General features: G+C 43.8%; 1 protein-coding gene across 1 annotated transcript in view; it reads left to right on the top strand.

The window, feature by feature from the left end:
• Window positions 1-25818, top strand: part of B4GALNT4 (beta-1,4-N-acetyl-galactosaminyltransferase 4) — a 172400-nt gene that overhangs the window by 86158 nt on the left and 60424 nt on the right. The window contains exon 2 of the mRNA XM_033156438.1: window positions 7817-7932. Coding sequence (XP_033012329.1) covers window positions 7817-7932 — 116 coding nt within the window. The remainder of the gene's footprint in view (window positions 1-7816; window positions 7933-25818) is intronic.

Below are 25818 nucleotides of genomic sequence, written 5' to 3'. Positions count from 1 at the left end.
TATTGTTTTTACTGTGTTTATGTATTGTGTTTTTATGGTGTTTATGTTTATGTTTATGCTATGTTTTTCTTTGTTTTAATGGAAAATAATAAAATCTTTATATAAAAAAAAGAGAGTGAATAAACTGAAGGTGGGAATCCTGCCAAATCACAGGTGCTGATGGCGGTGGATCCAGCTGATCAGGGAGTTAGAACATCCTTTTTTGAACGAGGTCATACTCTCTGTGAAGGATTTTGAGAACATAAGAAGAGACCTACTGGATCAGGCCAGTGGCCCATCTAGTCCAGCATCCTTTTTCTGACATTGGCCAAGCAGAGGCCTATGGGAAGACTACAAGTAGGACCTGAGCACAACAGCACTCAGCTCTTCTGTGGGTTTTAGCAACTGGTATGCAGAAGCACACTGTTTCTGACCAAGGGATACCACAGTTTGGTATTTCTGGACCAGGAGTGCCCCTCAGGCACTGTCAGGTAGCAGCTGTGGCTAGAGTACTATTTTCTAGCTGATTGGTTCACCAGTTACAGCCACTCCTTTAAATTGTGATTTGGCTATCGTGAGGCATACTCTGGTACTTGGATTTTAGACTACTTTGAAGACTGTTTGGAAACTTTAATTAGCCAAAATGCAGCAGTGGGTTTTTAGGAGCATATAATACCTGTGTTAAGATATCTTTCACTTTTGTTTGGTTTCTGGGCAAAATTCAAAATACTGAATTTAATATTTTGCCCTAAATTGCCTTTGCCTAGCTTGCATTATACAACACCTTCTCCTACACAGACCCTGGTACACTGAGGTCATCTCAAGATGCCTTGCTTTGTGTTCCATCTTTGTCAGAGGTTTCATTACTGACAACCAGGAGCAGGGCCTTTTCCGTAGTGGCATCTTCACTGCAAAACCTCTTCCCCAAAGAAGCACAACAAGCTAGCTCTATTTTCACTCTTAAGAAGGTTTGTATGAACTGTTTCCTTTCCTGGCAGGTCTCTGGGTGAAGCCCGATTGGTTATATGAGCTATCATTGCTGTTTGTCTCTATTCTGCCAGCTTGTGTATTGTTTTTACATTTATATGTGTAATTTATATGTTTATTGGTTAAGTTTAATCTCTTTTTTGATACATTGTTGCTCTGAGTGTTTTCAGTAGCCATGTTAACTGATGTGAAATCACACAATTAAGAATCCATAATGGAGCTACAGTCCAGTAGAACTTGGACCCTCTTTTTTAGGTCTGAAAAATTTGAACGCCTTGTGTACATCCCTGTTAAAACCTGATACAGATTTTAGAACCAGTTTTATCTCTTTTGTGACTGAAAGAGAGTGACTCGGATGCTTGAATGTGTATCTGGGGTGTACCTGCCACCCAAGACTTTCCTGGATCAGCACTACCAGGCTGTAGGCCCCCAGTTGTGTTCAGTCCCTTCAAGGCCAGAAGTGTCTTTTCTGTGCCAAATCGTAGGCAGAGATCAATACATGGAGTGGATAGGCCTTTTCAATCCACTTAGTGTGAGTGAGGGCTCTGTTTGCAGTGTCTTCCTCCCAGAAGCAATTTATTGAGTCCTTCCCGCCCTTCAAGTGTGGTAAATGTGAGTTTGAGCGATGGGAGCTCTCTGGTGAAGAGATTCGTATTACACAGGAGAGCAGTCTCCTGCCAATATACAATTAGGATCCGTCTGTGATGCCTGCAGCCCAGCCAAGTCCAGGTGTCCTAAGAAACCTTCTGGCTGCATCCATCTGAGTCTAATCTGCTGGTGTTGTTCATCCTACCCTTTCGGGAAACTCCTTAACAGCTAGCATGAGTGTGGTCACAGTGCAATTTCTTTAAAAACCCAATTTCTAAAAAAAAAGTTTCATGGCTACATGGACACAGAGTTGACCTTGCCTTCGGCAAAGGTTAGGGGTGAGCAAGGGTCATGCACTTACATCCATCATCCAAATTGCCTCCTGTTCAGATGTGCAGTGGATGTGTCAAGGGCATTCTACAGAGCACACTGAAAATGGATTCTGAATTCTACCTCCCAATATTCACCTAGGAAAAATCCACCACAGGGAAAATATGTGTTTGAGCTTTGCAGGAGAATCTGCTGGGTTCTTCCATATCTGGAGCTGGAGTCTGTGTCCAGGCAGCCGTTTTCCACACCGTTCCAAACTGTGTGACTCAGCAGTAAGATAAAAATAGAACCCAGGAAAAAGGTGTAAAGCTGCAAGCTGTTTGACATAGCAGTCACTCTCCGCAGAGCTGCTCATTTGGGCAGAGAGTGCCATGCTGGTCCATGTCTGGGTTCTCATGGAGCCTGCAGTTACTGCATACTCTGAACTGAACACACAGACTTCAGGAAAACCTTTGGGGAAAGCATCTTTGCAGTATGATCCTAAGCATATTTACTCAGAAGCAATTCCCACTGAGCTCAATAGTATTTCCTAATACAGTGCTGATTGCAGCCTTGGAGGTCAGATCATTTTCTACATCCCTATTTGTTTCCTCAGTTTATAGGAGCAAACCTGGTTTCTGAAGTTCAAGCTTGAACTGTCTTGGAATGAGCCATGGGATGATGTTTGTTTGGATGGTAGTTGTTTTCCCTGTCTTTCCTTAGTTCCTATTATTTAATGACGTTCACTTTGTACCCTTGGCAATTCCCTTCTGTGGCTCTTCTTGAAACCCGAACCTTTATAGGATCGAGGACAGTGGTGGTGTCTGTGGCATGAGGAGAAAAATAATAACCTTAATCAAGTTGCCGAGTGCACTGCCTGTTATGTTTCAGGGCCCATGGATACAATATCTGTGCTCTTGTATTCATTTAAAATTTCAAATCATATGCATTGGAAAATACCTTTAGTGGTCATCTACACACATATACCCTGCTCAGTGCTGCAGTCTTGCAAATACAACGCCCCAGTTTCCACTGAAATATCTCCCATGAAGGTGAGCCCACCATGTCTATAAACAGCTCTTACGTTTCTCCAAATCTTCATCTGAAATGAGCTTCATTGTGGTTTCCAGCCACTAGTTGTACTGCCCTCTGGAGCTATAGAAAAAGCCCATCTTCTACATGACACCTCTTCATATACTTGTAGGCAAGCTGTCACGTCTCCCTGAAATCTTGTCTTTTTCAGGATAAAGGTAAAGGTAAAGTTACCCCTGACCGTTAGGTTCAGTCGTGGACGACTCTGGGGTTGCCTGCTCATCTCACTCTATAGGCCGAGGGAGCTGGCGTTTGTCTGCAGACAGCTTCTGGTTCATGTGGCCAGCATGACTAAGCCGCTTTCTGGCGAACCAGAGCAGCTCATGGAAACGCCATTTACCTTCCCCAAATGGGATTCCAGGCTAATGACACTTCCATTTGTGTGATCTGTCGCATCGTGCTTTATAACTCAATGCAAATAATTTTCCTTCATCTATAAAAATGTGGGAGCGATAGGCATTGCAAAAGCATCCTGAAGTAATTGGGAGTTTTGCATTTAAGAAACTCTTTATGGCCATGTGCCCTGAGAACATTGTGACTGAATCCCATTCCAGAAAAGCACATTGCGCCAGTGCTTCATTAAGTGTAAACAATTAAGAAACACCCTCTCCTAATAGGTGGTAATGCCCCTTCCTGCCTCAGCTGCCTTTGTAGGAATAATTCAGACTTGGAACCAGCCTCTTTCAAAACTAAATTCCCATTTTGCTGGGCCCAAATTAACAAGTGTCATTAAGCTTTGAGTCCCATGCTTGATTAGCTGAGATGCCCAAGGGGGAGGGGATCACCCACCAAAGTGTCATTTTGAGATATACAGGCTTTTTGTGTTTATCTTAGATCACCCATCCACAAAAAGGCTGCCCATCAATTTTGATAATGAGATGATATTATGCTGCCCTTTATCCCAGCATTTAAGTCTTAAATGCTCAGCTATAGTACAGAAGTTGACATTGTTTTGATTTATTTTCTGAATTGACCATTTGCTCCCCCCCTCTCTCCTATGAAATAACTTACTATTTGGTCAAATGTTCTATAGTCTGGTGCAACTGAAGAAGAGTTGGTATTGATTTGAGGAAGAAAAGACCATACACACAGGGGCGTAGCAAGGTAAATTGGTACCCGGGGGCAAAAATTTTTTTGTCAAACCCCCCCCCCCAGGCATGGGAAGGTCAGGTGGTACCCGGTGCGGAAAATTTCTTGTCAACCCCCCCATTGATTCCCCCCCCGCAAAAATGGTTTTACGTTATTTCATATTTTCTTACAAAGGAATAATAACAAGTAATAATAATAATAATAATAATAATATAATAAACTTTTATTTATACCCCGCACTCCCTGGCCAAAGTCGGGCTCAGGGTGGCTAACATCAGATACATAACATTGGTATAAAATCAAACAATAATTAAATTACCTCCTAAAAACATCTCAAAATCAAATTAAAGTCTAATTAGATGGCTTTCCACAGGGTTAGGGTTGGGAACAGTAAGTGTTCTCTGAACTGAAATTTCAGCCTTCATGACATAGGAAAACAGCCAAGTGAACAGCTATTTCGGTGGAGAAGGGTCAAGATATTAACTAATATGCATGAAATTTCATATATAGCTATATAATCCCTAGTATAGTAAGATAAGACCTTCGGAGCACGCATTAAAAAAATTATTTTAAAAAATTGTTCCTTCATAATTTCTCACCCCCTCCATTATGGAACCTGGGGGGGGGCGCCTCCCCGCCCCCCTTGCTACGCCCCTGCATACATAGATATTGTAGGGGGTATCTGCATCCAGTCTTGAACTGTCCTTATGAAAAAGATCTGTATCTTGGTAGAAGAAATAGATGTTTGAGGTTCCTGTGATATGTATGTCTATGCCTGTGGATAAGCCCATGCCAAACACACACACACACACACACACACACACAAACGCACACCACTTTCAGCGAAACTGTAAGATTCTGTATTAAAGAAGTACTCAACCTCCCTGGGGTGAGTAGGTGACATATGCATCCCACATCAAGCTTTATTTGAGTACAATGCCTCCCCCCGAATACAATTGTCTAGTATAATTGACATCAGTTTATCATTGTGTAAACAAAGACAACAAAACTCTAAACATTCCCTCACTCTTCTGAAGTTTTGATCTCACGACTTCACCTAATATTACAGCCCTTTAAAAATTGCATCCCAAGCTATGCCATGAAGGCCTAAGAAAGACACGTTACCCCTAAGAGACAGGTCATGTACAAGAGCATCAGCCAATGGAAAGGTAAAGGGCTGCTAGAGGATGTGAGGCTCTGCCAGTGTTGCACAGTGTTCGCTCTCTCTCACTAAGCACATGGCCGTGTGTTGGAAAGGAGTTTGTAACAGTCTGTGCTCTGGCTGAAGTTTATCCTTGCTCTTATGTAACAGTTGCTTTAGATATAATTAAACATGACACTGATGAGCCAAGCAAGCTGCTTAGCATAATGTAATGAAGGAGCCATTTGCAAAAACAGTGCCTTTCCCCCAGAGCCAGGGCAAGTTCGCCTAACTGCAAGCTATCTGCTTCTGAGATCCGGTGCCAGGGCAACCCCTTCCTGCTGACTTGCACCCACCCAACCTCCAAATGAGACATTTCCCTCTTCTCCATACATCTTGAATCTCAGACACCTTGTAGTGTAGGGCCTCCGATTCAAAACGGCTCCTTGAAAAAAGGGGCACAGAGGTGGGCAGCATCATCTTCCATTCAAATGGGCACCAGGGAATCCTGACTAAACTTGCCAGGATGAGGGTGGGGGTGAGGAGTACTACACCAGAGGGGTAATACAGAGGTGGTGGGGTCGCTGCAGAATGAAGCTTTTGTTCCTTTGTGCTCTTCAGCCTCTTGTTTTGCTAGAATTGTAGTGAAAGGTAGGAGTGATTAGCCACTGTCCGCATTATGATTGGGCAAACAAATGATATCAGCTAGCAAGTGTTTTGGTAGTTTTAATTGGTCAGTAAATGCCTATAAGCGCTGTTCCTCTTTCATGCCCCATTACTCTGGCACCAGTCTTTTTGTAAAGAAAGCTTGGCACGATGAATGAGATCTCCTAATTTGTACAGGTGTTTTTACTGATCTGTTCTGGCATTTCACAAATACCCGTGGGGAATGGGGAGCTGGCTTCTGCCCGGAAGGGGCTGCTTGTGTAGCACATAGGAGCTTAGGCACATATGTTGTTGCACCGGCATAGTCTGGTATGGAAGATTGGGATACCACTACTCAGTGCACTAAGCAGCAGATGTTTACATGAAGTTGATGATGGTATCATGGTTTCTCATTAATAATTGCAGTGTCTGTAATCCCTCCAGATGGGCTCGTTTAGCTGCTAGGATTCAGGGCTTCATATCCCTGTACCTAGGAATGCAAGGAAGCTTATGAGAGAATGAAGCCAGGAATGTTAATTGGGTCAATATACTAATGGAAATGTTTCAAACAAGGGTGTGATGCTTGCTATCTGAGTGAATAGTACTTTATTTCTTATGATAGGAAAACTTTCACCCTATTTTCTGCTGCTAGTGCCTTCCAAAGCTGTAATTGGGGCTTTCCCAGTCTTAGTACTGTACTCACAAAATATTCCAGCTACCCCCCAGTTGGGGACTGGGAAGCTTTGCTGCAGGGAATCTGGACTCACCATGCATCTCTCTCAATCTCTCAATCCCATTTGTAATCAGGAGAGATGTGCCCTCCTGGGCTGGAAATGCACAACCTTCAGATAATTTAAAAAAAACCCTCAAAATAAAATTTAAGCAGATTAATGCAGTGGTGGTGCATTGTTAAGTAAGAAAAATAAGCATGTTTAGAACCTGCTTTCTTAAAAAAAAGTATATTATGGGGAACACTCAACCTTATAGAAATTTGGTGAGAAACAAGCAACCGTATGAGAGAGAGTGTATGTGTTAAAGGTCACAATATTGCATAAGCTTTGAGGGTGAGGTTTGCCACATGTAACTAATGAAGTTTATAGGCAGTAGGCAAAATAAGGATCCATGACATTTGTCCAGGAGCATTGTATACAGACCTTGGAATAGCCTTCTCTACCTGAGGAGAAATAATAATTAAAAACAAAACAAAACAGTTTCCCAGTGAGAAACTGGTATAGTTGGAGTACTGAAGAAAATGTGAAATCCCCATAACAAAGGTTCTGCTTTGAGGATGGAGATATCAAAACTCAAAATACCAAATGAGAGATGGTGGCACTTTACTGCAATATAAATTGACCACCCGGAAAGGTTTTGAGATAGCCGAAGGTAATTAGTGACCCAAGTACTGGAGGCATTTTCAAGAATTGTCAGGTTTAAAACAAAAGAACCCCAACAACTCCAAAACCTGTTTAGTACTGCATCTGTTTAGGCCGCCATTTCAGAAACAGAGGGCATAAATGTGGGTTGCTAGATCATGACCTGGATGTCATATAGAGGAGGGTGAAAGGTTGTTTTCTGCTGCTCCAGAGAAGCGGACACGGAGCAATGGATACAAAGTACAAGAAAGAAGATTCCACTTAAACATTAAGAAGAACTTCCTGACAGTGAGAGCTGTTCGGTAGTGGAATTTGCTACCAAGGAGTGTGGTGGAGTCTCCTTCTTTGGAGGCCATCTGTCAGGAATGCTTTGTTGGTGTTTCCTGCTTGGCAGGGGGTTGGACTGGATGGCCCTTGTGGTCTCTTCCAACTCTGTGATTCTATGACTTTCAGAATCCTCTCTTGAGACGTGAGGCACACGAGCTCTTCTAACTTCTGAACCTGAAGTATAGGGCTGCTGCCTTTAGATGGCTGTGGGGTATGGGTTGGTAGGGGCCATGGCTTCTCTGCTGTCCTCTCATGCCCTATGGTGCATGTGCTTTTTCTTTTGCAGATGGTGAGCGACTGGGTGAGGTGACAGACCCTGGCAGGCATGCGGCGGGGGCCCATGCATCCTCTCCTCAGAGGAAGGCTGAGGACTCCAGCGAGAGCCGGGAGGACGAGCAGATGGTAATCTCACTTGCGCCTGGCTTCTTGCTTTCTGTGTTTTGTGTGCTAATTAGAAAATAAGTTTCCTAACAGTTTTCGTTTGGGAGATGGAGATATCTCTGTCGCATCACTGTGATTACTCTGCATACTAGGAGAAGGGCAGTGGAAGAAATGCAGTGGTTCCTAATCCCAGGTACTTAGAGCATATGATGTCACACAACCAACAGATGAGGGTGGTTTGCACAGAGGCCTGGTGGACCTAATTAGGCCTTTGAGCTGGAGGTCCACCAACACTGCAGTAGAGGAAGGGGCAAGGGGTTGTCTCTGATGTCATGCTGAGTTTCTCTGAAGTTCTGTGTCCCTGTGTGGATGAGACCCCACCTGTCCTCTCCTCTCCTCTCCTGAGCTTGGCGGTGGTGGGGGCTTCTCTTTCATGGTGTTGGGAGCAACTTCATAGATGAGTTCTCACTCCCCCCCCCCCAAGCTTTCAGCTGTAGGGACCTCACAGGCATGCCTAGGGCAAGGTCAGTGAGAGACTCCTCCTTGTTTTTCTCTGGAACCTGAAGGGGCTTTCCCTGACCTCATATTGTCCTTGAAGATGGTAGGAAGTCTTTGAGGTATTTATCTACTTCCTAAGCCTCTCCAAAGCCCATGCAACAGGCAGGAACAGCCTGTCCATCCTGCCACACCTGTAGGTTCTGGAAAAGGGCACAGGTTGTTACTAGGTTAAAACATGCACTTACCATTGGTGAGCTGCCACACACATTTGCAGGCACTTGTCAATTTCTTACCTGGGGATTATAGACTAGATGCGGATATACCTTTGGATGTGAGGTACTGATCTGTTCTTTGAAGGCCTGTGACAGGCTGTTCGTTCTATTATTTAGACCAGGCTTCCTCAAACTCGGCCCTCCAAATGTTTTTGGCCTACAACTCCCATGATTCCTAGCTAGCAGGACCATTGGTCAGGGATGATGGGAATTGTAGTCTCAAAACATCTGGAGGGCCGAGTTTGAGGAAGCCTGATTTAGACTGTTGTTCTAATCCAAAGGCAGGAGGTGGCTTAGGTATATTTTTCAGTCTGTTACATATAATTAAATACACTCAGACAAAATTAAAAAATCTTTCCAGAAAACCACATTTACGTTAATCGTTCTTTCCAGCGTGCTATATCACTTCCCAGTTTCACTGTTTCCCTTGCCTTTCTCCCATGGAATTTCCTCCATGCTGCAACCCATATTTTCTCCAGGCATGGGGATCTTGGAAAGGGGCAGGAACAAATGCCTATTGAAGATGGATCAATGAGGCAGGGGTCTGCTGTCACTGACAGTTAACATAAGGTAGGGACAAGATAAATAGTGACACCAGCTTTAAAAAAAAAAAAAGCAGTCCCTCCTGCGTAGGGACTCTGTGATGCTCAGCATTGTGGCCACAGAATGTGTCCTTTGGTAAATATCACTGTGAATGTAAAGGGCCTAGATTGCCGCACATAGAGCATTGTTATGAGTCTCTTTTTGCTTGAGCGTGATTGCCCTTTGAGCAGTGATTCATTGGAGTTGGCATTTCTTCGTAGGATAAAAGGGGGATATTGGCAGTGCTTCTGCCTGCTGAAGGTGCAGAGCTTTCTGTTAGCTCCCCTATAATGCTGGTTAGTATGCATTCATTGTCCCTTTAGGGCAATATATTGCTTTATCATTCAGACATTGGCTGTTCCCAGCATTGGGCCAGTTTCCCCAAGCAGCTTGTGTATGACAAGAGGTTCGTGTATGTGGAAGGGAAACGGAATGTGCCACCACCTGCCCTTGGCGCTTCCCTCATTATGGTAGTGGTGAATATGGGAGGCATTAGCACCTTCAGAACAGAGGAGGAAATATCGACAACACTGGACTCAAAATAATGCAGAACAATTAGCGTAAGCTGAAGAGATTGTGGTATGTTACACACCCACGTACATGACACAAATGCTAATCGAGTCCTGTGCAGAGGCAATAAATCATAACATTTAACAATATGTTGATTATATGTCCTTAGAGACTGGGGAAGAGTGGGACTTAAAGAGGATATATGTGTTCATGCAGAAGCAAACACATTTTACTGTTGCAGCCTGCATTTTCTGGAGATCGGCATGAGACACTTCAGGCAAAGGCAGAATCTTCTCTCTCTTGCTAGAAACACAACCATTTTTGTTGACCCTATTTGTGGCCCCCACACTTTGGTAGAAGTCTTGAAGAACAAGGCTTTAAAATATGAATCTGCTTAGGCATTCCAACATATGTATATGTTGTTATATATTGGCTTTTCATAACACCTGGAATTTTATTTTCATTCTGGGTGGTGTTGGTTTTTTTTTTTTTTAGAACTGGGATAGTGGTGGTGAAATCAATGCTTTCTGGGTTTTCCTCCCCATTGTTCCTCTGTTTTATTTTTTCTATTTCTATATGCATTTTTATTTGTTACACTTATCACTTTTACTGTCTTTTCTATGTGTTCATGTTAATAAAAATAAATAAGAAAGAAAGAAATCAATGAGGGGATGGATGATAGGAAGAGAGCACAGTGTGTTTCCAGAATTAATAACCATAAAGGGTAAATTCATTTACTTATACAAATTTCCCTCTCTAACAATAGCCCCAACCCTTTAACCCCCCCCCCCCCCGTTAAACCCTGCCATTCATCTCATTAAAAGCCTGATGGACAAAAACTCCTTATTCTTGTTTCACATTTTTACAGTGGTGGCTTCCCATTTCATGCTTGTAGACCAAATGCAGTCATGCAAAGCATGAGAACTGAACTACACACCCAGAAATTCCACACTGCACAGCCCTCCTTGGACTGTACTAATTCAAGTTGCAGATGGAGTGATTGCATGTTCAAGTGCTTTCCATGTAAAAACAGCAACAAGAACAACAAACTGACAACCAAAATGAAATAAACAAAACACTTCCTCCATGAAGAAAACCTGTATGTCAGAGAAGGATGGTTTGGCATAGTCTCACTTCTTAATCAAATGCTCATTTTCTATGTGCCAGAGAGAGCTTTTATGTGGATAGCATTCCAACATGCAGCACCCTCCCTCTCTGCATTCTGAATTTGTGCAAATTTAAGGAAGTCATATTTCAGGATATTTCTGAACATGTTGGCCGAGAGTGGTTCTCTTAATACTTCACGCTTGTTTAGATGTATACAAAAACCATTTTTATTTTCCAATTAGATTGCATTTTGCTACACAAGGGAGAGTAATTGTTAGAGAGAATAGCAGCCATATGGATCGTTTGAGGCCCATTTTAAAGCCATTGTGCTGAACAAAATTCAAGGAGATAATTCAAAGTTAATTTGTTTTCGTCCCTTCTTCCTGGGTGTAAGTAACACATTGTGTGACAGGACATCCTTCTGTTGTAATTTGGCTTGTCTGCCCTTCCTTACGGCCCTTGTTCATTACAAAACACAAGCTTTGTAATGTTTGTGCTCCTGGTGCCAATACCCACCCTTTTCTGCCCTGCCTAAATTTGAGAATTGGCCCCTTTTCCTGAGAGCAAGGGCTTTGCCAGCTTCTCCCTGACAGATGAGCAGCAGCTAAAGGGCCAGTCACCCAAGGCGAAAGTTGAAAGGACTTGTGGTCATAGCTGTCAACTTTTCCCTTTTCTTGCGAGGAATCCTATTCGGAATAAGGGAATTTCCCTTTAAAAAAGGGAAAAATTGACAGCTAGGCTTGTGGTGTCGAAAACCACCAGCAAGGGTCCAATAGTATTTTCCTCACTTCCTGTCAGCGCAGGTGATGGGCACTGGTTAGCAATAACTCACAAGGCATTAGTGAACTCTTTATTCAAAGAAACAAAACAGTTTAGGCCTAGTGAGCACAGCAACTCTTCCTAGTAGATCTTGCCCCCATGAGGCCCCCAGCTCTCTGTCTCCTCCCCCCATGGTCATTCACAAGCAATCTGAGACTCCATGTTGCCTATTTTAGCTCCATACCTCTGTGGGTTCTGGGAAAACAGTGGGGAGGGGAGTTGGTCACAGCAGGAGGGGAAGACTCCTTGGCTTCATCAGCAGCCTGCCTCATCTCTGCCTCTCACCTCCAACTCTCCGGCCTCTGCTTCTGTGTCTGTTGCTGAACTGCTCTCTGGCATAGATCTTCCTGCTCACTGAACCCTGTTGCCTCTTCAGCTTCCGACACCTCCTTCTTCCAGTCTGCTTCCTCTTCTACAACTGACCACTCATCATCATCCCACCACCAATTTCCTGGCTCTGAGCCTTCTTACCTTGGGGTTCGCTAGCTGGTGCCTCCCGCCACTCCTCTACATCCAGCTAGTCCATGACATTTCCTTGGCCAAAGATTGATCTAGACCTGCAAGCCAGGGGGAAGCTTGCTGGACTCCAGTTCCCTGAGCATGGCTGCTTCACCCAAATGTCATAAAAGCAAAATGAAGGACAGACATTTGTTTTTCCGCTAAAAGGTTAGGAACTAGCCTGTTGAAAGTATAGCAAGTAGCTAATAAGTGGAAGAGAAATAATCAATGAATTCAGTTACAGGTAGGTAGTGATGGACTTCCATTTCATGTGGCTCAATTTGGTGCTTTCCATAGTTCCAGTTACAGGTAGGTATGCAATCAAATGCCAACAGTGCCCTTCAGCTCACTATATTGGACAAACAGGCCAAACCCTACGCCAAAGGAAAAATGGGCATAAATCTGATATCAGGAATCACAAGACAGAGAAACCAGTAGGAGAACACTTCAATCTCCCAGGACATTTTAAAAAGATCTCAAAGTAGCTGTCTTAATACAAAGGAATTTCAGAAATAGACTGGAAAGAGAAGTGGCTGAATTGCAACTAATCACCAAACTTAAAACCATGGAGAAACCTGGTCTGAACAAAGACATTGGATTCTTATCTCATTATACATGACAAAGCTATCTTTAGCCATCTCACCCCTTGCCTTTCCCTGTAAGACCCTGTAATAATTGCAGTCGTTAACAGTCCTACATGTTTTCCACACCTATCAGCTGATCACCCATTCCCACCACCCTTCTGAGTAATACCCCTCCCCACTCCCTCACTATATTTAAGGGTCTGGTGACTTCCGTTTCAGTGTATCTGAAGAAGTGTGCATGCACATGAAAGCTCATACCAAGAACTAACTTAGTTGGTCTCTAAGGTGCTACTGGAAGGAATTTTTTATTTTATTTTGTTTTAATCCATGAATTGTTCTTTTCATCGTTTAGTAACAATTCTTTATGCTTTCAGTCTCTCATATTCCTCTGTGCTCAGGAGTTAAGAGTCTCTTATCCAGCACTGCCAACTGGAACATTTTCAAAACTACTATCACATTAAAAAAAAATTATTTACTGGCACCAGTGCTTTTGTGGCATACAAAGCAAATGAGAAATAAGGTTGCTAAATGCTGATCTGGAGATACTAGTAGTGTTTTGGTTTTCTGGATCCCACCTTTTGGTGTTGACTACAGTTGTTATAGTCTTTCTTGCTTTCTCTTATACACTTTTTATTATCATCATTCTATTTATTGTATTTTCAGTCTTTACAAATAGAAAGTACTTAAAAAATAGTGATAGAAATGTATACACTTGTAAGATCCCCCCCCCCCTATAAATAAGACATTTTGACATCAACCATCAGAAGGGGATCATATAACACATTTGCAATAGAATTCAAGAGGGAGAAAACATGTTATTTTTAAATGTTCCATGCATGGAGAATACATTTGTTTACTGTGAGGCCCCTAATATTTTCTGGAGAAATATTGTGGGGGAAAGCAGGGGGATAACTGCACTTTCTTAATAACAAAATACTGTGGTCTGAGTGTTGGGTGGGAGGATGCAATAATCCTCATGGTGCTGATTTTGGCCTTTAAAGCCCTATGCGACCTAGGACCCTCATACCTATGGGACTGCCTCTCCTGGTATGCCCCAAGGAGGACCTTAAGGTCCATAAATAACAACACTTTGGAGGTCCCGAGCCTCAAGGAGGTTAGATTGGTCTCAACTAGGCCCAGGGCCTTTTCAGCACTGGCCCCAGCTTGGTGGAACGCTCTGTCACAAGAGACCAGGGCCCTGCAGGATTTGACATCTTTCCGCAGGTCCTGTTCAGCCTGGCCTTCCGCTTGGACTCACTCTGACCCCTTATACAGTATGGGATCTGGTATATAATTTTTTCCTTGCCTTTTTTGCTGGCCCATGTAGGACCAGCATGGATAGCTGGCTCGGGTGAATATCTGATGTTTCCTCCCTTTATGGTCTTGATTTATGGGCTACTACTAAAATGAGGCTGCATCTTAAGCCGTATTTTAATTAACTGGTGTTTTTTTCCTTTTTCCTATTACGTTTTATTGTAATTTATATTCGGTGTTAGCCTCCCTGAGCCTGGCCTTGGCCAGGGAGGGCAGGGTATAAATAAATAAAATAAATAAATAATAATAGTTATTATTATTATTATTATTATTATTCAAATACATCAAAATAAACAGGTGCAGGCATCAGTCACAGTGGGCCCTCTGTGGAGCTTTGTATTGGCACTTGCCTGAGAGCCAACTCCTAGGGGCTGAGGTCCCTTTGCACCCCCAGCAAAATATTTGAGGGCCCCCTAATGTTGATGGACATTGCCATTCAAATGGTGTGTGTCTTATGATCAGTTATGCAGAGCAGGGCTTACCTGGGAACCCCCAATATTTTATTCAAGATGGCACCCTTACCTGACTGAGGGTGCTGAGTGTTGAGGCTAGCCCTGGCTTTTAACATAATACAGTTAGAACAAGAGGCAAGATAACCACACAACAAAATAACAAAGACAAAACTGCTGATAAACCTAATTCAGATTAAAAAGGCAGGACAAATCAACAGATCGAATGCTTACCAGGAAAAGAGAAGCATTTGTATTGTAGTGGAAGGCTGTTAAAGAGGGGGCCAGATGGGTCTGTCTATGAAGGGAGTTCAACAAAGACGACCGTCTCCCTTCTCTGGTGGTTAAAGGTAAAGGGACCTCTGACCATTAGGTCCAGTCGTGTCCGACTCTGGGGTTGCGGCGCTAATCTCGCATTACTGGCCAAGGGAGCCGGCATACAGCTTCCGGGTCATGTGGCCAGCATGACAAAGCTGCTTCTGGCGAACCATAGCAGCGCATGGAAACACCGTTTACCTTCCCGCCGGAGCGGTACCTATTTATCTACTTGCATTTTGATGTGCTTTTGAACTGCTAGGTGGGCAGGAGCTGGGACCGAGCAACGGGAGTTCACCCCGTTGTGGGGATTCGAACCACCGACCTTCTGATCAGCAAGCCCTAGGCTCTGTGGTTTACCCCACAGCGCCACCTGCATCCCTCTCTGGTGGTTAGTCACTGCTATTTCAGGCTACTTCAGGCCCCATCAGTTAGGATTTTTTTATTTTTATTTTGCCCCAGTGTGCATCTCACTGCTTACACCAAGCTTCATTCACAATTTTGTTTCCAGCTCGCCAAACTTGGAGAGGCCCTTGTGAAACTCTTCGCTGCCTGTTTGGGTTTTTGCCACCCCAAATACTTTGGTGATGTTACAGACTTAGCTGCTAAATTTGCTGACTCCATATCATGTAGGTTAGATAGCACTGGTCTGCAACACAGATCTCAGTATTTCACTCCATTGCAGGAATTATTTATACCACCACTTATATAGCTGCACTCATACTGTGGGTGAGGGATTGCTCCGAAATTACTGTGCCTATCTTTCACCCACAGGTAGAGTGAACTGCACACAGTCATTTGCACAGCCCTGATGCCTGGCTACAGAGGGCTAGTTTTTTGTTCAGAAGTTTGAGGTAATGAATATATCTGAATCCCAAAGAGAGTAAGGAAAGCTGTTCCAAGGCAGCCACATGGAGAAATGAGGCTGGGGAGAACCAAGGCAGTAGCTGATAATAAATGCTGTAAACAAAAGGGAGCCCATTAGGATGCACAGTGTTAAAGAAATAATTAGCCAACTTTGTCGAAGTGAGCTAATTAAAGCCCCAGAGGAAAGGAACACAATGCCCTCTGAAGGCATTATTAGGGAGACAACATAATAGAGCTGTGATTGTTTTAAAAAGGAAGAATTTCTTCCGCTGCTTTGGCATCTTAGCTGTTAACTATGTACGAAGTTTGTCTCAAGAAGCTGCTGAGTTTGAAGATGTGGGCAGGAGGGTGGACTTGCCACTGGGAGCTGCATTTGTGCTTCTTGAAAGGAGGGGTGTCTTTGTTTCCCTCTTCCAGACATGGCATATTTTAACAGCTCCTCCCACTAGCATTGGGGGGGGGGGAGATGGATGCACACATGCATAGCTTTCTGTGGTACCAATCCCACAGGGCCAATCCTGACCTCTCACCAAGGGACCAGACGCAGCAACCTCAGGCTAGCAGTTTAAAAAACCCTATTTCTCACAATCTAATTGGCGCACAGTTTGCAACTGGGTCTCAAAATGTGGAGGATAGCACAGATTTGATAGAAGAAGCTGAATAAATTGACTTTTTACACACACACACACACACACACACACACACACTCCCCCCTTTTTTTCTTAGTGTGCCTGAAGCGGTGGCAGATTAAAGGGCCTCTGTGTTCTTCAGCAGAAAAGACCAAAAGGTTCTTCTCTTACAGCTGCCAAGAGAAATTTGGGGGTGGGAGAAAGAGGGCACTCTATTGAAGGAGCTATGGCCAGTCCAGGCACTGCCACAGCTATTGTAAATTTGTTTCTCACAAAGGCCCCTGCAAATTAATGCTTCACAGAATTTTGTAATGGTAGGGTAAAAGTTTCCATCTCTCTCTCTTTGACGTTGTATTTGTTTTGGACCCATGGAATAAATTTCAAGGTTTGCTTCTTGAAGCAGAGTGAACTTTCCCCACTTCTCAAATATATAGAGGAAGCTATTCAGAGCTAGGCTACTCTGATCCAAGTAAATTCTCAGGTTTTGTGGGAATCCAGTTTTGTTTGTTTAAGAGGGAGGGGCAAAGCCAAGGGGAGCAGCTGCCGTTTGCTCTTGAATGCTGAGGTTTTCCGTCTTGGAACATAGTGCAGCCTTCCCTAACCTGGCGCCCTCCAGAGGTTTTGAACTACAATTCCCAGCAGTCTTACCTAGCACAACACTGCTGGCTGGACTGATGAAGCCATAGTCCCAACCATTTGGAGGACATCAGGTTGGCATTAACAGGTTTGCTTGGCCCAGCTCTGCCTTCTCTTGTAGAGCTTGTCCATTCTGGCCTCAACTTTCCAGATATTGAGTGATAAATACACAGTTGTTGCTCATTTGTTGCCAGAGATCCAAAGTCCCCCCCCCTTCCTTCTCAGCTTGTCCATCTGTTATGTGGATGCTGCAGTATTTTGTCCTTGGAACAATGCAAGGCTCACTCTCTCTCCCTCTCCCTCTCCCCCCTCCATCTCCAGCTAGTATTTCCATACTTTATGGGTTCAGCTAGCTCATAGCATGTGTCATCTGTACAGTGATTATGCAAATACTATGGGCACCTATTTGCAGACCTGATGAGTCACACGCACACCACCACAACTTTGAAGGGTTGAGTGTGTGTGTGTGTGTGTGTGTGTGTGTGTATTCTCACACGGATCCCCCGTCAGAAGAGAAACCCAAGCGAACATCAGCAGAACCACATCCCTGCAATGCATTTCCATTTTTAAAAGACAATAGAAGCTTATCCTGTTTAAACACACACACACACACACACACACACACAAACAAACACACACACAAACTCCTGGTGGTCTTCTTTGCACCAAGGCTACCCTCCCCCTGCTTTGTTTCATGGAAACAGGATACCGAGTTACACCAGTGCTGAATCCATGATGGCACTACCCCCCCTCCCCCACCTTATTGTCCTAAAAAAGAAAATTTAGATCTTTTCTCTTGTGCCGATAGCAAATGAGTTTCACAGGCATACTATAAGGCAGGAAAAGAGAAGGGACGCACAGATAGTTTGATTCCTGGAACTTCTCTGGCCTCTGGGAAGTGCCAGACAATTCACACAGGCTTCACACTTTGTTCTTTGCCTGTGTGGTCTATAATGAAATGCGCTCCATAGGCCAGTGGCTCAAGTCCCTGTCCCCACCGCAGACTATGAGGTGGACTGGAGAGAGCTGCTGTTGCTTTCAAACATTTGCTCCAGTTGGCCTCCTTCATAGCTCTAAGAGTCACCCTTGCAGCAACCAGCGTAAACAGTTGATGGTCCTACAGCCCACACCCAGTGAGCAAGGGCAAGAAGTCAGTTATTCTTATTAACCTGCAGTTGTAAGCTTGGTGTGTGGGTTAAAGGGAAGGCATGAGTGGTTCCAGCACGGTTTTTTCTCTCTCTCTGTTAATTTACTCCATGGCAGCATTGTAGTCCACTTTCCCACTGGAACAACAGGGGCAATAAGGGCTTCCCTGACACAACTGGATGAGTCTGTTAATGGTACAAATGGCATCCTGGCAGTGTCTGCTGAAAGCCGATGTAGGAGTTCATAAAGCTTTTTTGCTTGGAGGTAGCCGTGTGTGGGAATCTACGATTGTGCTCCTTCCACTCCAGAGCATTTCTAAAGTCATCTAATGTACAGAGTGTCTCTGAAATAAAAATCAATAGAAACTTTTGCATCCAAAAATGGGGCTACTTTGTCCCCTGGAGGGTTTATTTCTGCACACTGCTCAAAAATGACAGGGCCTTCAACAAAAGAACCATTTCTGCTTCTCTTAACATTTCTGCTTATCGAACGACATGCTTTTAAGCTGGACCTACTTCTGCCTTGATATAATGTCAAAGACACCTTCTATCTAGGCCTCTGTATTTCTTCTGCCAGAAGGCCACTGAAATCAGGGGCACCGAAAGCTCAGGAGGAGCAGAGGTCAAAGACAAGGTGTCAGTGCAAAGGACCCAGCCTGCGACCTTATCCATCAGTGGCTTCTTGCTGAGAGTTCAAAAGGTTTAAACATCAAGGGCAGGCCCATGGCTAATTTCAGTCACAAAGAATTTCTCCTAGCAGGAAGGGCTCATTGGTATTCACCTGTGGTGTAAGGAATAAGGATAGGCCATTGCTAGAAACTTGCTAGAACATACACCCTGAGGATACGGCCCGCAATTGAGAGACACAGTCAGGATTAGAACCGCTCCTTGCAACGTTAATGATGCATTGATTCGGAATGCCTTGCCTAGCAACCCCTTGTATGCTGGCTGTGAGTTCCTTGGCAGGAGAATAGAATACAGCTTTAACAAATAGAAATATCGATATTATCATGAAAATTACCTGATCTATGTCATGTTGAGTTTGGTCTCAGTAATGTCTCAGAAAACTAAATTCTGTAGACTTTCAGGTCTATTTTTATCTTATTTTGATAGATACCAAATTAACCAGGGTTTTGCATATACCGTAGTCCTTTTGTGATTTTTGTACTGTAGTTAATTCTAAACCGAGCTTCCCCAACTTGGTAATGTTTTGGACTACAGCTCCCATCAGTCATAGCCAGCATGGCCATGGTAGTTTGCGCTGATGGGCATTGTAGTCAAAAACTACAAAAGCGCTAGATATGGGGAAATATGGTTGACAAGATCATATGAGATGTGCTCTAGTTGCAGGAAAATGAACTGCAAACATTTGAATTGGGCTGAATCTAACCACCAGAGGGCAGTAGTGTGCTCATGCTACACTAAAAAAAAAAGCAATCATTTTGTTTGTTTTTTAATTTTTAAATAAGAAGAGCACCATTTAAATTTAAAAAGAAAATTCTGTCCAGCCAGTTTTATCAATGAGATGAGATTTGTAAAGAACCTGACACATTAAGGCTGCAATTCTAAACATACTTTCTAAGGAGTCAGACCTTACTGAGCACAGTGGCACTTGCTCTGAGTAAGATTACCCTGCAAGTATTAAAAAATACATACTAATTTAAGTCCCACCTTGTTTGAATACCAGATGCCCTGCATACCACATACTGCATACTTGTTGAGGAAGGGAAAGGTGCTCTAAATGTATAGTGTAGGAGCAGCCAGAGAGATATTGAGATGTATTCACAATAGCACTAAAGAGAACGCTCTATCAGTGCAAGGATTTCTCCTTGTATGACCAAACATTCTCTGCCCCCCCTCGTGTGTCCCCCCCCTAAACCTGTGGGCATTTCCCCAACCTTCTGGAGCAGATCTGGAGATGGCACAGGGCACATGGTGGCAGAAAGTGAGGAGGAATTAAAGAACCTTTTAATGAGGGTGAAAGAGGAGAGTGCAAAATATGGTCTGAAGCTCAACATCAAAAAAACTAAGATCATGGCCACTGGTCCCATCACCTCCTGGCAAATAGAAGGGGAAGAAATGGAGGCAGTGAGAGATTTCACTTTGTTGGGTTCCATGATCACTGCAGATGGTGACAGCAGTCACGAAATTAGAAGACGCCTGCTTCTTGGGAGAAAAGCAATGACAAACCTAGACAGCATCTTAAAAAGCAAAGACATCACCTTGCCGACAAAGGTCCGTATAGTTAAAGCTATGGTTTCCCCAGTAGTAATGTACAGAAGTGAGAGCTGGACCATAAAGAAGGCTGATCGTCGAAGAATTGATGCTTTTGAATTATGGTGCTGGAGGAGACTCTTGAGAGTCCCATGGACTGCAAGAAGATCAAACCTATCCATTCTTAAAGAAATCAGCCCTGAGTGCTCACCTGAAGGACAGAACCTGAAGTTGAGGCTCCAATACTTTGGCCACCTCATGAGAAGAGAATACTCCCTGGAAAAGACCCTGATGTTGGGAAAGATGGAGGGCACAAGGAGAAGGGGATGACAGAGGATGAGATGGTTGGACAGTGTTCTCGAAGCGACTAGCATGAGTTTGGCCAAACTGCGGGAGGCAGTGGAGGATAGGGGTGCCAGGCGTGCTCTGGTCCATGGGGTCACGAAGAGTCGGACACGACTGAACAACAACACATGGTGGGGGAGGAGAAAGGGAGACACCCTGTTGTGTTAGTGCTCATCCTTGTACTAATGCAACTGTTTAGCTTCATCCTGCCAAAATCACACCCACATAAGCAGAGCCAGTTGCCATAAGAGCTGTTACCTGCTGAAGCAAATGGCAAGGGGGAATATCTTCCACCCAGCTTTTGAATGTGTACACACATCAGTGTTTGGGTATATGAGCTTCCCTCCTGACTCAGAAAGCCACAATCTCTTCGGTGAGTGGCAATGCTTGCTTTGCGTTTGCAGGTGCTCCACAGTGTGTGTTTCCTTGAGTATTTTCCTAGCCACTTTAGCATGCATCTGGGACGGGTCTGCTAAACATAATCATTCTAAAATGGAGAAAAGCTTCACTGCCTCCGTCGTAAGGTGAAACATCCGCTTGTCTGACCTCATTGATAGCCTTGCACAGAATAGTTTTATTGAGAGAAAAAGCTACCTGCAAGGCTTCCTTTCTGCTGAGGGGGAAATCTGGTTAGTTTTATAATCTGTTGGAGAAAGGGCCTACAGCTGCTTGGAGGCTGAACCGAAGGAAGCCTCTTGTCTCTTTAAGCCCTTCTGAGGAAACAGGACTGGTTTTGCCACAAGAAGCCCCACATACCCACATACTAATCTTGGCTGTTAATAAGCTTTTACTGTTTCATTTTTATTATTTCCCAGAGAGAGGCTTAGGAATTACTTCAGCCTACTCCACAAGCAGCACAGTGAAATAATGTGTGTATTTCCCTCTTTCCTTATTTATTACATAAAGGTGAGCTGCAGACTAATCCATCTCTATTGTGAGAGACAAACCCAGAATTGGATTAATATAATCCTTTAAAAAAAGAAGGGAGACCCAGGAGGGCATTTTGCCTCCCCGCATATGCCAATCTCTTTTAGTAAGCGGAGGTTTGTGAGGAAAATTGCCCAAGGAGCTTGTAGGGTAGGTGGAGCTCGGGAGGCTGCAAGCACTTACTGTGTCCATTCAATGAAAGCAGCTCACTTTTGACCACATTCTGCTATCTTTTTGCTACCAGATGATTAATGTTATTACAGCTTCTTTTCTTCAGCTCGCTAAAGCTGATTGCTGGATTCATGAGGAAATGTCACATTCTTACTTCACCTTAGCTCCTGTGAACTGCAGTTGTGTTGAATTCCCCTTGTTGAATTTAATAATAATAATAATAATAATAATAATAATAATAATAATAATAATAATAATAATTTTATTATTTATACCCCGCCCATCTCACTGGGTTTCCCCAGCTACTCTGGGCGGCTCCCAACAGAACACTAAAAACAGAATAAAACTTCAAACATTAAAAACTTCCCTAAACAAAAGTCAGATAGTTGTTTATTTCCGTGACATCTGATGGGAGGGTATTCCATGTTAATAGTAATCACCAACCACATTCTGTCTATACTGTGGCTTCGTAGGCCTCATAACTGCAAATAACATGAATGTGCATTGGCCAAAATTTCCAGTTTAGGTTTCAGCAATGAACAAGTTGCTCAGCCTGCAGTTAACCAGCAAAATAGGAAGCCTTTTATTTTAGAAATCTACTGGTATGTCCATTTTTTTTGTAAAAAGAAACCCAAAAAAACCAGTGGCTCACAATAAAACATATTAATAGCAGGCGTTCGGTGTGTGACCTTGCAGTGAACCTTGGTGTGCAAGCCATGTTTCTCCTCATTCATAAAGTAGGGTTATCAATATTTACTTGACGTATAAGTTTTATAACAAACAGCTTAGAGTTCTGTTGGCACAGAAAAATCTATAGAATGAAGACGCTGAAAATTGAGCCCCCTGTGCCCAGAGAGGCTGATGCATCTCTTGAGTACCCACCCACTAAAGAAAGCAGCGATGCTGCTAGTGACACAACAAAGTGGAATTCCACAAAGGACGTTTATGTGATTAGACAACTGCTGTGTGAGTGGGTAGAGGAAGCGCTGAATGGAAGGGATAGGTTACCAGGGCCCTTTACAAGCTGCTATCAATTATCACCCAGCCAATCAATAAGCTACTCTTTAGAGCCCCAATGGTTACTGAGCAAATCTGTTTTAAACGCAAAGCTGAAAGGGGGAGATGGTGAAAGTGAGCAAAATATCGAACACTATCCTGCTCTCCAGTTTGTTTTTTAAAGCTAGAATGAACATCTGTAACACAGTTGGCTTCATTATGGCAGATCTCCAGATGTCAGAATCAGACGGCAGTGTTATTGCTAGTTCTAAGCAGGGTATATCCACCCATCTTTTATTCTCTTCCTACTTGTGTGGAGTTGAGGTGGGCTGCAACTTGCTCTACATTTTTACGTTATCTCAGCTGCGTGGCAGGAACTGGAATAGCATCACTCTCCTCCTTGTGCCACTGAGGTTGTGTGAAAAGTCCTGGATTATGCTGGAGGAGCCAAGTAGCTAGTGCCAGCTCTACTTGGACACACTCTTATATTTATGAGCCGTTGCATGAAAGAGCAGCAAACCTAACTTTTAAAAAATTACTTTATTTTTGTGTTGTGTGTGTTGGAGGGGTGCTTGTGTGATTCTTTGCCTCAAGTACCAGAATAACTTGGCAAAATAACCTTGGTTTGTGTGTGGGAAGCCACCTCGGGCAGAATAATGGATCGGACCACCCTTGCAAATAGACCCAGGTAAGTTGGACTAGCATGAGTTGTGAAGGGCTTTGGTGTGTGTATTATGAAGTAATGGGTCTGCTCAGATTTGCTAAGTGAAGATCTATGACTAACTGGAGCCTCAAGTGTCTGACTGGCACTTTTGTGTATAATAAAAACATTAGGCACTAATTCTCCTCAGCATTTTCTCTGAGCTTCTGGGGAGAAGCTGTGGCAAGAGATCTCAGTAATCACAAATTCTGATATTGTTCTGAGCCATTGAGACCTAGATCTATATTACTTTGGGGGAATCCCAGTGACTATGTCGACTTGGTGGGCTCCTGTGCAAGGGTCCATGAGCCACAGTGTGCCAACTGCAGCTGTGTGTGAATGGCATTTGTGTCACAGTCAGCCACAGCCTCGGCACTCAAGAGGGGCAGCTCGAGGTGCCCAGTTCCTCATAGCCCGTCTTTCATACCAGATCACTTTTCCTTCCTGCCCCTTTTCATTTAGCCCAAATGTATAAATATTCAGGACCATGTGCGTAACTACCATGTGTGTATTGTCCTCAGACCTGTGATGGTATTCAGAATGCTGTTTTATTAAAGGCAAAGGGTTTTGTTGCCCTGGAATTCGGCCTGTCTCAGTGCCAAAGTGGAAATTGCAAAATGGGGCATTTCCATATTAATCCCCATCCCTACCCAAGACCTTTTGTCATATCAGTTCCCAGGCAGCATGTATTTGGCCTGCACATAAGAGGCAGGCAGTCCCTTGCTTGCTTCTGAAGAGATGTCTGAACTAAGTGGAAGTCGGCTCAGAAATAATAGTATTAGATGTGGCTGCCATCAAAGGCTTTTTGTTCCTTGTCCTGGCTGGATGATGCTATAATAATCTCTGCTGCCTGCGTGTGTGAAGATTTCTCTCTTAGAGGTTTGATCACACACTTGAGACAGAGAGGGAGGACACAGAGCAATATTTGGGAGAAGGCTCACGGCGTGTAGCCAAGAGCCATGCTGAGAAGCAGAGACTATAGGAACCATTTTGCTGCCAGATAACTGCAGGGATGTGTCGTGTATCAAGAGACCTTGAGCTTGTGACAAAGGGCATGGCAATACCACTGCTCCACCAGCATATGGCAACTGTCTCAGGGTGAGCTCATTATCTTCATAAAGCGGGGAGTGTGGCATTGTCCCTGTTCTTCAGATGTCAAATATGGGGGAAACTGAGTAAGATGCTGGATCAACATCGTGCCACATGTTGGCATAAATTAGGTGGTAGCCACTGAGAATCTTGGTTCTGGCAGGCCCTTGATCACTCCAGTCTCTGGCTCTTCCTAAGACAATAACATTCTTGTGCAGTTCATCCTCAGAAACAGCTCCTTTTATGTGGAATGCAGAAAACTGCCCTACACTACATCAGACCATTGGTCCATCTGGTTCTCCAGGGTTTCAAACTGGTGTCTTTCCCAGATTTACCTAGAAATGTCAGAGATTGAACCCATGGCCTCCTGTATGCAGTGTGTATGCTTCCACCTTGGAGCTAGCACTCCTCACCTCAGAGTTCTTCCACGGTTTTTGTGAGCAGCAGACCGCCGCCCTGCACACCCCATCTTCCCATGTTAGTAATACAGATCACCAGTTCTTTTACAATATATGCTCAAGGCTAACAGGAGGGTAGGAAGGCTTCGGCAGAGATCTGTTCCAGGCTTAGCGGGTAAGTATGGTCCAACAGCCACCAGATTGTTGTAACTGCAGATCTACCAGTAAACACTGCTGACCTTTGGACGTGCTCAACCTTTCTGGGAAAAACAAAATAAATAAATAAATAAATTCCTTCCAGTAGCACCTTAGAGACCAACTTACCAAGAACAAACTTAGTTGGTATCTAAGGTGCTACTGGAAGGATTTTTTTTAAAAAAAAAATATTTGTTTTGACTATGGCAGAACCAACACGGTAACTGGAACTTTCTGGGAAAGTGAGAAAAGGCTCTTTGGAACCCTTCAATCGAGGGACAGAAGAAATTGCATCTTTGCATGGGCTCACCACCCAAGCCCACAAAGCTCAAAATGCAGACTTGGAGTGAGATCAAGTAGCCACTACTATGTGCTGGCTATGTCGAAACTTTCTGTGCTGCGGTTCTGTTCATGTGGATATCCTGCTACCTTTAGCCTCTGACTGCATGATAAGCTGAACATCTCTACGTACACCCACACCCAGATTTTTTTAGTAGTTTAGTTTAGGGACCATTCTCATGTTTGGGATGGAGATGAATGGCTGGCTAGTCAGAGCCAGTTGTAAAGTGCCCAGAATACAGATAAGTATTAATGTGCTTCCATTCTTAAGCTGGTGTGGGCTGCCCACCTGGAGGGTCTGGGGAAGA

Source organism: Lacerta agilis, chromosome 1 (assembly GCF_009819535.1).
Source record: "Lacerta agilis isolate rLacAgi1 chromosome 1, rLacAgi1.pri, whole genome shotgun sequence".
Lineage (NCBI taxonomy): Eukaryota > Metazoa > Chordata > Lepidosauria > Squamata > Lacertidae > Lacerta > Lacerta agilis.
Note: the sequence above shows the minus strand (reverse complement) of the source record. Positions and strands in the feature narration are given on the sequence as shown.